The following is a 12,788-nucleotide window of genomic DNA, read 5'->3' as shown; positions in this document are numbered from 1 at the left end:
AAAAAAAAAAAAAAAAAATCCAAAGCATCAACATAGTACTTATTCAGTTCCTTAACACACTTGGACGTAATATCACTGTTTCATATGGAGTATAAACTAAGCAAAAATGTCTGCATAATGACGGTATATTTACATTTTTTAATTCTCTGAAAGATTTGTCTACCAGTTGTCTCATGGGAATATTAAAATATAGTTAGGAGCTTCCCTGGTGGCGCAGTGGTTGAGAGTCCGCCTGCCGATGCGGGGGACGCGGGTTCGTGCCCCGGTCCGAGAGGATCCCACGTGCCGGGGAGCGGCTGGGCCCGTGAGCCGTGGCCGCTGAGCCTGCGCGTCCGGAGCCTGTGCTCCGCAACGGGAGGGGCCACAGCAGTGAGAGGCCCGCGTACCGCAAAAAAAAAAAAAAAAAAAAAAAAAAAAAAGAATGTGTGATGACAGTAAACTTATACTTCCCAGAACTCAAAAACTAATAACTCTTTCCAATATCATATAGTCTCATTTTCCTTGGATTCATTCTTTTATTTAACATGCATTTATTTACCAGGCACCCACTATGTCAAGGTACTGTGCTTGTCAGTAGAAGGGGACCAAGGCAAGTATGCTTTGGACTCAGCATTGAAAGGAAAGACAAATAATACTGATAAATCATTACTTATTATACATTTTTATATAGAACTTTATGTATGTTATCCTTTTATCCCTCATGATAATAACAACTGTAATACAAATTGGCTGACAACGCTCTCTCTGTTACAAGCACTGCTGGGAATTTTATTTACATTAAATAATTTAGTCTCCACAATAAAATTATGGGGTAGGCATCGCTTTTATAGAAATGAGAACTAAGGCACAGAGGTGTTAATTATCTTAATAAAACTCACAGCCTTTGTAAGTGTCAGAGTCAGGATTTAAACCCAGGCTCCAGAGTCCATGGTCTGAAGCACTGTGCATATGGCTACATAGTATCTCCCTTAGAGACGAGGAAACAGGCTCCATGACACTGATTCTGCTAAGACCACAGGTATGGGTAACAGCAGAACTAAAATTTAAACCTCTGTCTGTCTTACCACAAAATTATACTCATGCCAGTACATTAAATTGGCCTCAAGTTAGAATTTAAAACCATGTCTATAGAAATAGCTACATATGAGAGAGTGAATGCCTACTTTTTTAGAGGCCGCAGGAATGCAGAGGAAAGGAATGGTCTTAAAGGGCCCATCTACTTCTTTAACTGTCCCATGTGAGCCTATCTTTCTGTGCATTAAAGTAAGTGATTTATCCGATGATTTGCTCTGCTTGATTTTATCAGAAGAGGTGAAAATAGGAATTTCACAGTGAGGCTTAAATGATAATTCAGGTTTTCTTGCTCATTCATCCATTATTCAACAAATTTCTGTTGATTACCTACCATGTGCAAGCTATTTGACTACTTCCCGAATAAAGATTTGCCTCTCCTGCCACATTCATTCTCCCCCAGCTGGTCCCGACCCTGGAGTTATATTTCAGTCTCTGCAGAATGCTAGGCTCAAGAAAATTCAACCAGACACTCTCCTAAGTTGAAATTCTTCAGTCTGGAAATTTCTCCTCTATCTCCAGTAGCATTGTTTATAACTTCTATTTCATTCTAAAGGCAACTCATCATGGATGATTTGAAACCTGAACACCCCAAATATTTCCTGTTTGAAATCCAGACTATGATTGAAATTGTTAGGTGGTTCACCAAAATGGCAAGGGCCATCCGATTTACCAAATTTCTGAAGGAAGAGACAATAAATCTTGATTAAAAATTTTTTTCTTTGACATCTGAATTAAATCCTCTTTATTAAGTCAATGGCTATTCCAATTATAGTGGCTTTTGAGATGTGGTTTAATGAAATATAGAAATCTATATTAACTTCTAAAATATCAAGAATGTAAACATAATATCTATATAAAGACAGTAGACTTCGTTGTTTCTTAATAAAAACAAAAGTACAAATAAAATAAAAACAACTCACTAGCAAATGTTTACTTATTCTTCTATAGGAAAAGATCTTTGATATGAAAGAATATCAGAAACGATTCAGTAGGTGTTGCTGGGAATATCAAATTTATGGTCACAATTCCTCAATTCATCTTCCATTTTTACTTAGGTAAAATTAGGTTAAATGTATATTAAGAATAGAATTAACATTAAAAAAAAAAAGAACCTGTGCCATAGTATGTTAAAAAAATTACTTTATCCTGCAGTGGGCATGTCCTGCTCCCATCCCAGGCAGCAGCTTTCCCCAGTCCCTGTCCACAGTCTCAGTAGTTTGAGGAAACAACACAGTAAAATACCTGCCCCAGAGCAATGAGCTCAGAACACTTTATTTGTAATAGTGGGAGTACAGGTGAGTGTTTGATCTACTTAAATGTGAGGCGTATTTCAAACTGCTAATTTAACCCAGGTATGCGCAATAACAATAGTTCCACCTGCAGCCCTTCCTTCTTCTGCTAACAGATTTGACTTTTAGAGTTAATATCAATAAAAATGAGGACTAGAGAGTGATATGGGGAGGATTCGGTTAATAAATTCTAGGAAAAGACTAATAAGAGTTGTGTGAGAGGGCATTTAAATTAAAAACAAAAACAAAAAAAACAAGGGTCAGTAGTTAGCCCTACAAATACATACACGTGTACATATACACATGCAAAGTGTATGCGTATATACACTTTATACAGCAAGGGACATCTTTAAGGTAAGGATCATGCCTTTGACTATTAGTATCCACAAAATATTCACTGAGCATTTGCTGGGCATGAACAGGCACTGGGAACACAAAGATATAGCAGATCCTCTGAACAGTAAAACCCTTATCACAACTCGCACTTCACGTGGTATTTCTCTGAGCCCCAAACTCAAATGGTACTCAAAATATAGTGAGATGGTAAGATACTCTTGGGTGAGAGCAGATTTTTTCCTACGTCTAAACTGCATTTACGTGGGTTTGATCCTCAGCAACTCCAGGTACTTTACGGGAAAAGTGTCTGTTGTGTTGAATGAGCCCATCGGTAGACTGTGTAAGCGTATACTTGGGTCTGTGTTTTGTTTCCTAAAATAAAATTCCTGCAGTGACAATGTGTTAGTAAATGGCACATTTTTTATTATTGTTATTGCTATATTTTGTATTAATCTAGTAACTTCTCTATTAGGAACCCCGAACGATCTCTGAGCATCTTATAACAATAAGACCTAACATTTATTGAGCGTTTACCATACGTCTGCCAAGCATTTAAATCTAGTGACTTAATCATCACAAAACCCCTAAGAAGTGGGTTCTACAGTTCTCTCTCCTTCTTTGAGGCTCCGCGTGGCAGAGCCAGGATTGATAGGGCATGTTTCACTGCTCCTCCTCCGGCACTCTCCCTCCCTGGCAAGTCTCCTATGGCTGGCCAGTCCAGAAGTTGCCAAAAATATTGGTAATAAAAAGAAAGTTGATAAAATTTTCAGATTCTTGACTGATGATTATTAAATCAGAGAATGACCCACATTCCAATTTTGTGTGTTGGGATTACTCATGGCATTTTCCTTGGAGGAGTTCTGCTGTAGTTAAGAAAAACAAAAAAGCCTGAAACCCATTGTTCTAGAACTTCTTATAATATCCAGTAGATGGCAGACTTTACTACAAGAAAATAGTTTGGCATACTCTATAAATTGGTCTGAGAATATCAGTTACACTTCACACCCAGTAAAGTTTTTACCCTGTGTCTAAGGCTCATATGAAAGCTGGAAACAAAATTCTCTTCCTGTAAGGTTTTTGTGTGTATGTCCATTTAAGTCTTGTCTTTAAGGTATTATCATTATGAGAATTATTTTGTTCTTCACTGAGCGTACACACAGTGTACATGGTATAATGTAATAGTATATATGATGGATTCTTTTTCAACTTAGGTGCACAAAACTGGAATAATCATAACCCTTACTTCATGCTACTCCCATCATTGGTCTGGCATATTCTGCTTTTATTTCCTTAGTTGGCTATTTAATTAGTTGTTTTTAATAAGGCAGTAAATTACAGTTCCTTTTTATATTTGAAAAATATTATTTTCTTTTTGATAGGCAATTGTCTTTGCTTGTTTAGTAGCTGAAGCATCAGTTAATAATGCCTAGGTCACAGACTGCATTTCCAAGAGGGCCTGTTAGCATCTCACCTAGGGACACATCCATAAACCCAGACAGCAAGTGGTGCCAATAACAACATCACCCCCAGAGAAGACCCAGTAAAAGGATGTGCTTGGTGGATCATCTTGTCCAGTACCAGCACTGAAAACATAATTCGAAGTGCACATGTAAGCAAAGCGATGGGTGTGTGTGCATATGTGTGTGTCTGTGTCTGTGCGTGTGTGACTATATTATAAATCTACCTATTTTGCTTTGAAGGATATTTTTTATTACATTTATTCAGTAATACTTTAAAAGTTACTGAGAGTTATAGGGAAACAATAGTACAGTTCTTACCACCCCCATCCCTGCTTCTCATTCCCAGCCTGCACTCCCCAGAAGCAGCTACTTGAAACTCGTCCTGCTCTTTCTTAGAGCTCTTCTTTATATATTTTTAAATAATAGGCTGGGCTTCAGTTTTCACTTTTAGCTACTGGCATAATCTCTTGGAATTCTACTATGATAAAAGTGGATTGAACCTTCCTGCAGGTCTCAAACACACACACACACATACACACACACACACACACACGACAAAAGTAGGGGGAAAACTGACAAAAATTCATGATCCTAAAGTGTTCTCACACACACACACATACACACACACACACACACAGTCACTCCCCCAGCTCCGCATGATATCATTACATTATTACCATTATTGCTATTATAAAGAATTCTCTTCAGTTACATGGTATATTATGACTTCATTTCCATTCTTGTACAACATTCAATTTTCCTAAAATTAGTACCAGTAAGAGGTTTTTTTCAATTGTTTTGTTTAATTTTCTAACATGTGGTACTCTGTGCATTTTTATTCCTGGAATCCTTCCTGGAGCTCCACTTTTTCTGCTCTCAGGGCTGGTTAATCTCTAAGCCAGCAGCACACCTGCTATCTGGGAGCGATTTTCAGTAACATTTTTTGCTCCTTTCCTTTGTTAGATCCCTTGTACCCTAGATTCCATTCTCTTTCTTGGCTTACACCCTCATTTCCATGGCCCATATATCTTCAAGAAGCTGCCTGAAAAGTGAAAATTTGAATCCCTGAAAATGTTTCTCTTCTCCCTTCCAATGTGATTGATAGTTTATCTGGGCGTGGAATTCTAATTTAGACGTTATTTCCTTTCAAGATTTTTAAGGCATTGTTCTAATGACCTCTAGTTTCCGGTGTTTCTGTTGATCGATCAAATGCTATTCCGATTTCTGATACTTTGTGAATGAACTGTTTCCTGTCCCACCTCAGGGGACTGATGCGCCTTGCTGTGGATTTATTTTTTATTCATTTTCTAGGGCACGTCATAGAAACTTTAAATCTGTAAACTTACTTGTTTTTAATGATAGGAACATTCTATATATTCTGTCATAACTTTAAGTTCTTCTGCCTCCTCTCCTTGTCCCCCTCACCTCCTCCTTGCTTTCTTTGGTGTCTCATTTCAAAATTCCTCCTTGACTGATCTTCTAGTTCCCTGTTTTTTCTACCTTCTATTTCCAATCTCTTGGTAATTCTTTTGTGGGGGTGAGGTGGGGGAGATTTTTCTCAGCATTAACTTTCAATCACTCAACTGAATTTTTAAATTTCTGCTACTTGTATTTTTAATCTCAAAGATCTCTTGTTTTCTAGAAGTTTATCTTTATAACCCTTCTACTCGTTTCATTGCTGCTATATCTTTCCTTGACTCTTTAAAAATAATAATTCTCAAACTTACATAAGTTTTGGTCCTCTCCCTACACTGTCTTTGCCTCTTCCAAGTTACTTTTTTTTTTTTTTTTTTTTAAATGCGTGTTTTGGTCTTTGTGTTTGATCTTAGTTAGAGGTTTTCCTCAAATGTCTGGAAATCTCATACAATCTGTTCATATATAATAAGGAAGTACTATTGTTTCTTAAGTTGATTAGTGAATACAAAAATGTTCATTTATCATTATTTTTTAGAGTATCATTTAAAGTATAATCAAAGGATAACTATGCCCTGTATGCTTATGTACATTTCATATATAGCTCTTATTATAAGAGCTATTTGAAAGCTCTTTCTTTATGTTCTAGGGTCTGCCAGCTTATTAGGATTTATTCTAGAGAGGCTGGGTCATTTCAATGGACGACATCCCATATCAGTATCTGAAAGTATTCTCACTCAGGCTGGCCAAGAGAAAGAACTGTTTCCTGCTTGGAGTATAAGCCTGGTTTCTGGCATTTTTAGAAATGAATTGGAAATGAGGCTGTGGGGAGTGCCTCACAATTCTGTATAGACGTCCACTTAATTCCCTCTTCAGGCCGGACCCGGCCACTCCTGCGTCACCAGTGTCTCTGAATCTGCCTTCACGGGAGGAACAGACTTGCAGTTCCCTGGTGTGAGAGATGGAATATGAGCATCTGGCTGCTTTCAATGAGTTTTCCAGACAACCTTCCTTTATTCAGCCCCACTTGCACGATCATTTCAGAAGTACCTGGAACGCCTCATTCCTCAACCTGTCTGGGGTTCTGTGGCATAAACCGGCCTGGTTCTGGGATTCTCCCACTGCTGGCATGGTGTCTGCTCTTTCTGGCTTCCTAAGACTAGTACTACTCGCCCACTTCCAGTGTGTATGTGTATGTGTATTTATGGCTGTCTACCTCCTCAACCTCTGTCCTGGCTCTTGTAAGTTTATGATGACTTACTCCTTTCTGTATTATTTTAGGATTGGGGGGGGTCTGATTTATTTCGGTATAATTTACATACAATAAAATTCGCCACTTCTAAGTGGCAAATGCATACGATCAGTAACTATCAGCACAATCACCATACAGAATGTTTCCATGAAAATTCCTTTATGCCCCTTTGCATTAAGTCACTTCAGCCACTTCCATTCCCTGGTGACCACGGAACTGCTTCCAGCGTTATAGTTGTGCCTTCTCTGGAATGTCATAAAAATGCAATCATACAGCAGGTCTGGCTTTTTCACTTAGCGTAATACTTCAGCGATTCCTTCATGTTATTCTGTGGATCCGTAATGTGTTTCTTTATATCCCTCAGTAGTAGTCTAACATATGATATATTAACATTTATTTATCAGTTGATGAACATTTGGGTTTTTTCCACTGTTGGACATTATGAATAATGTTAAGAATTTCAAGCATTTTTTTTGTATGGGCATTATGTTTTCATTTCTCTTGGGGGAAATACCTAGGTGTGGGATTGCTGGGTTACATGGTAAATGTATGTTTAAATTTATAAGACACTTCAAAACTGTTTTCCAAAGTGGATACACCATTTTGAATTTCCCCCGGCAATGTATGTAACTGATATAGCAATATTAATAATGACAAAAGTAGCCTTTTAAGGTATGATGCATTATTAAGGACAAAAAAGGATATTTTGTGAATATACTGGGGTCAAACCAGCAGGATGATGTAACCATTCGGAATTTCTATGAACATAAGAACATTGCTTCAGTTCAATGAAGCAATGTGAAAATTGTCAGAACTAAAAGGAGAAATAGAAAATTTATAATCACTATGAGAGATTTTAATGCAATAGTCTCAACAGAGAGAAAAAGTAGAAAAAAATGAGTACTGCTTTAGAAGCTCTAAAGAACATAATTAACAAACTTGATCTAATTGATTCCTGTAGATTTTCCATGGGGCAAAGAAGAACTCACAATGGAAATTAGAAAACATTTTGAATATAATGAAAAGAAATTGTAAGAAACACAGTCAAGCTGTGTTTTTAGAGAAAAAATTTTTGTCTTAACTTAATAAATTAGAAAAAATCTGAAAAAGTAAACAGCAAGTTAAATCCAAAGAAAGAAAAATTAAGAAAATAAGGCAAAAGCGGAAATGTATAGGGCAGAAAAGATAGTATAAACAAACTCTACAAAGTCCATTATTTGAAAGACTAATACAATTATTAATACATAGACAAAAAGGATCCGTTATACGAAAGAGGGCATGAAGGAGAGTTCCATTTTCTCTGCATTCTCAACATTTGGTATTGTCAATCTTTGTCATTTAGCCGTTCAAGTGGGTGTGTAGTCACACTGTTTTAAATTTCTGTTTCCCCAATGATGTTGAGCATTTTTCATTGTGCTTATTTGCCATTCCTTTAGGTCTTTCATGGGGTTTGGAAGGCAGTAGAAGTAACAGTTATGTGAATATCACCATGGTTAAGTAGGAAACTCTATCCAAATTATCCTAACTTCTAAAATAATGCAGTAAAAAGAAATGGACTTTGGAATCAGACAAACCAGAGGTTCAAATCCCACCCCTCTATGACACTGTGCAAATGACTTATTCCTTATAAAACTTAGTTTTACATCGGTAAAATGTTTTACACAAACGTTGTTAGAAATTTATTTTTTAAATTGCACTGTAAGGGCCTTGGATATAAATACTGATTTCTTTGCTGTGTGTTTTTCCACACAAATGCTTCAATTCATGGCTTAGATGAAGATACTTGATTTTTGAAGGAAGGAAAAAACCGTCACCATTACCACTAACAAAATGAAACGAAACAGAACAAAATCAAAAACATAAGTTCATAATAGGCCTTTGACGGTGGGAGTTAAGAGAGCAGACTTGTAATATTGGATTGTCTTTTTTCAGTTTGGACACAAGAACTTTAAGTACTCCCAAATCTTTGAACTATTAAACATCTCTTCATTTTTCCTCCCTGTTCTCTGCCCTACACCCTCACACTTTTCGTACCTTTGGCAGAGAATGCCAGTACCTCTCATGTTTCTTTTCTTTCTTCTGAAAATAATACCCTTCCTTCACTTGCATTCATTTAAAAAGACATCTCAAGTACCTTTTCTTCAGTGAGGTTTTCCCTGGTACATTTGCCCTGGGCCCTGTGATCACACAGCACTCTTCCTTCCATGTTTCTGTGGTGACATTTCTCCCCTTTCTTCCAATAAGTATGTACTGAGCACCTACAATGTGACAAGTAATGTTATAGACCCAGGAAATACCAGAGACAAGGTCTTCCCCTTTCCTCCATGGAGCTAAGCTTGTAAAGAGGAAAACAGAAAACAAACATATACACAAAGAAATAAGAACATTTCACATGTATTAGAAAGCAAAACAATAAAGGTTTAGAAAAGGAGTTCAGAGAAAGCTTTTCTCAGGAAGTGACACTGTAGCTAAGACGCGAACAACTAGAAGCCAGGCATACATTTGAAGATGTGATTGGAAAGCCAGTACCTGAAAAAAACAAAAAAACTATAGTAAAAGGATGAAAGGATGACTAGTTGAGTTTTTCCATAGGGACTAGAAAAGGTTTGCTCTCAGATCAACCCTCCTGATAACATATAAGCATATGTTAACCTTCTGTGCTCAGGCACTGGAGGAAAACTGTCGGCTGCCAGAAAGGCTCCACGGAAGATAATTGTGAAAATCTTCTCACTCTTGTGTGATGAACCAGTCAATCATCATCTTCTCCATCTTCTCATCACCCACTTAGTGGCCAGACCACATTACAAAGAACAACTTCTCTGAATTCAAAATGGATTAAAGACCTAAATGTAAGGCCAGACACTATCAAACTCTTAGAGGAAAACACAGGCAGAACACTCTTTGACATAAATCACAGCCAGATCCTTTCTGACCCACCTCCTAGAGAAATGGAAATAAGAACAAAAAGAAACAAATGGGACCTAATGAAACTTAAAAGCTTTTGCACAGCAAAGGAAACCATAAACAAGACCAAAAGACAACCCTCAGAATGGGAGAAAATAGTTGCCAATGAAGCAACTGACAAAGGATTAATCTCCAAAATGTACAAGCAGCTCATGCAGCTCAATAACAAAAAAAACAAACAACCCAATCAAAAAATGGGCAGATGACCTAAACAGATACTTCTCCAAAGAAGATATACAGATGGCCAACAAACACATGAAAGGATGCTCAACATCACTAATCATTAGAGAAATGCAAATCAAAACTACAATGAGGTATCACCTCACACCAGTCAGAACGGCCATCATCAAAAAATCTACAAACGATAAATGCTGGAGAGGGTGTGGAGAAAAGGGAACCCTCTTGCACTGTTGGTGGGAATGTAAATTGATACAGCCACTATGGAGAACAGTATGGAGGCTCCTTAAAAAACTAAAAGTAGAACTGCTATGTGACCCAGCAATCCCACTCCTGGGCATATACCCTGAGAAAACCATAATTTAAAAAGAGTCATGTACCACAATGTTCATTGCAGCACTATTTACAATAGCTAGGACATGGAAGCAACCTAAGTGTCCATCATCAGATGAATGGATAAAGAAGATGTGGCACATATATACAATGGAATATTACTCAGCCATGAAAAGAAACGAAACTGAGTTATTTGTAGTGAGGTGGATGGACCTAGAGTCTGTCATTCAGAGTGCAGTAAGTCAGAAAGAGAAAAACAAATACCATATGCTAACACATATGTGGAATCTAAAAAAAAGTTTCTGAAGAACCTAGGGTTGGGACAGAAATGAAGATGCAGACGTAGGGAATGGACTTGAGGACACGGGGAGGGGGAAGGGTAAGGTGGGACGAAGTGAGAGAGTGGCATGGACATATATACACTAACAAATGTAAAATAGATAGCTAGTGGGAAGCAGCCACATGGCACAGGGAGATCAGCTTGGTGCTTTGTGACCACCTAGAGGGGTGGGATAGGGAGGGTAGGAGGGAGACGCAAGAGGGAGAGGATATGGGGATATATGTGTACATATAGCTGATTCACTTTGTTATACAGCAGAATCTAACACAAAATTGTAAAGCAATTATACTCCAATAAGGATGTTAAAAAAAAAAAACTTTCTGCAGGAAGAGATTTATCATTATACATATTTACCAAAGTTTACATGCTATTTTCTTCTGACACTAGTTGATTTATGTCTCATAAGAGCAAACTATTCATTTTGTACTTTTTCAAATTATAAGCCTGTACTCTTACCCACTATTATATTAGTGAGTAATATTGTGAGACAGGAAGTAAAAATTAGAGAATGATGCATTAGGTAAATCCACATGCAAAAGACAGTGTTTTGTGAGCTGATGCAATTGAGTTGCCAAATCATAACGATTCTCTGTGATCATAATGTGTGTAGATTCCGGGAAGCTTTGTACACATGCAGGTAGCCAATGAATTTGGAAAAGAATCATAGAATTTTTGCTTTCTTGCAGGTTATCATTCCAATTAGAATTTTTAAAATGTATCCCTAGAATAGAGAAGCTTTCAGAAAATTGGAAGTCCATAAACTTTACAACATCTGCTTCCTTGCGGTGGGACTTAATCTGTCATCTGTAAGATGCACACAATATTGTGTTGCTGTGAGGATTATAAATAATGTCTGTGAAACACCTGACATGCTTGGTACAGAGAGTAGACCGTCCACAAATAGTTGGTATTTTCCTTTATTTTTATATTTTCACTTTTCTATGCTTTTCTTTTTAGAGCATAAATGGTGATTGTGATAAACAGTCATAAGCCAAAGTACAGTATTCATTCAAATATTAGTTTCAGTTCGTATATTCAGAGACAATTTTGTAGCTCATCTCCCAGTATAACCCCCAAAATTCTCCATGAGAGGATGTGAATTTCAAAATTTGGGATTTATGGGACAATTTAACAATTCACCCCATTGCTCAACAGCACTTATACGTGAGAAAGGAAAATGCAGGAGAAGCAAAAGAATCTGAAACCAGCCATTTTTGTTTCTTATCAGCAGCTATATGAAAAAAAAAAATGACATCATCATTAATGACAAAAGTCATTGTTAGACATCATTTGACAAATTCATCACCAGAATGCAGTCAGTTTTGTATTTCATTGAGTTTCTCTGTGATGCATGAAGAGCAGAAAGAAGGAACTTGTTTAATTTATTGTCCACCATTTATTTGTAAGCTTCATCCTGATATTTTTTTTATTTCCTTGTAGATTCCTTTTGCAATAAAAATGACACCAAGTGCCTCTCAAATTCTTGCCAAAACAATTCGACATGCAAGGATTTTTCAAAAGACGGCAGTTGCCGTTGTTCAGGCACGGCCATTAATTTGGACCAAGACTGTGACCATGAGGAAGACCCTTGCTTCTCCAGCCCCTGTCCCGGAAATGCCACTTGTGTGAGCGTCCCAGGAGCGAGGAGGTTCCTGTGCAGATGTCCTCCTGGGTACAGTGGGGCCACCTGTGACGTGGCCATTGCTCCCTGTGGCACCAACTCCTGCCAACACGGAGGCTTTTGCCTTCAGGACCCCGCGCACCCTGTGTGCGTCTGCCCTGACGGATATGCCGGAACATTCTGTGAGCTGGACCGTGATGAGTGTGCGTCCAGCCCCTGCCACAACGGCGCTGTGTGCCAGGACGGAATCAGTGGCTACGCCTGCTTCTGTGTCCCGGGCTTTCAAGGCAGGCACTGCGACTTGGAAGTGGACGAGTGTGTGTCGGACCCCTGCAAGAACGAGGCCACGTGCCGCAACGAGATAGGACGGTACACTTGCCTCTGTCCCCACGATTACTCTGGTAAGTGTGCTTCCACTCGAATCCCAGATGATGTAATTAGCAGTCCCCTTTAATGTGACAGAAGCACACGTGACCTAGTATGTCCCATCCAACTGCTTATGAACATGGCCTTGACAGGAGCTCATCAA

The 12,788-nt window shown here is 38.1% G+C and overlaps 1 protein-coding gene across 2 annotated transcripts in view; it reads left to right on the top strand.

The window, feature by feature from the left end:
• CRB1 (crumbs cell polarity complex component 1) overlaps positions 1-12,788 on the top strand; it is a 280,936-nt gene that overhangs the window by 116,500 nt on the left and 151,648 nt on the right. For both annotated transcript variants that reach the window (XM_067020765.1, XM_067020771.1), the window contains one exon: positions 12,079-12,660. In XM_067020765.1, coding sequence (XP_066876866.1) covers positions 12,079-12,660 — 582 coding nt within the window. The remainder of the gene's footprint in view (positions 1-12,078; positions 12,661-12,788) is intronic.

The sequence above is a fragment of the Kogia breviceps genome, chromosome 1, assembly GCF_026419965.1.
Source record: "Kogia breviceps isolate mKogBre1 chromosome 1, mKogBre1 haplotype 1, whole genome shotgun sequence".
NCBI classification, from domain to species: Eukaryota; Metazoa; Chordata; class Mammalia; order Artiodactyla; family Physeteridae; genus Kogia; species Kogia breviceps.
Note: the sequence above shows the minus strand (reverse complement) of the source record. Positions and strands in the feature narration are given on the sequence as shown.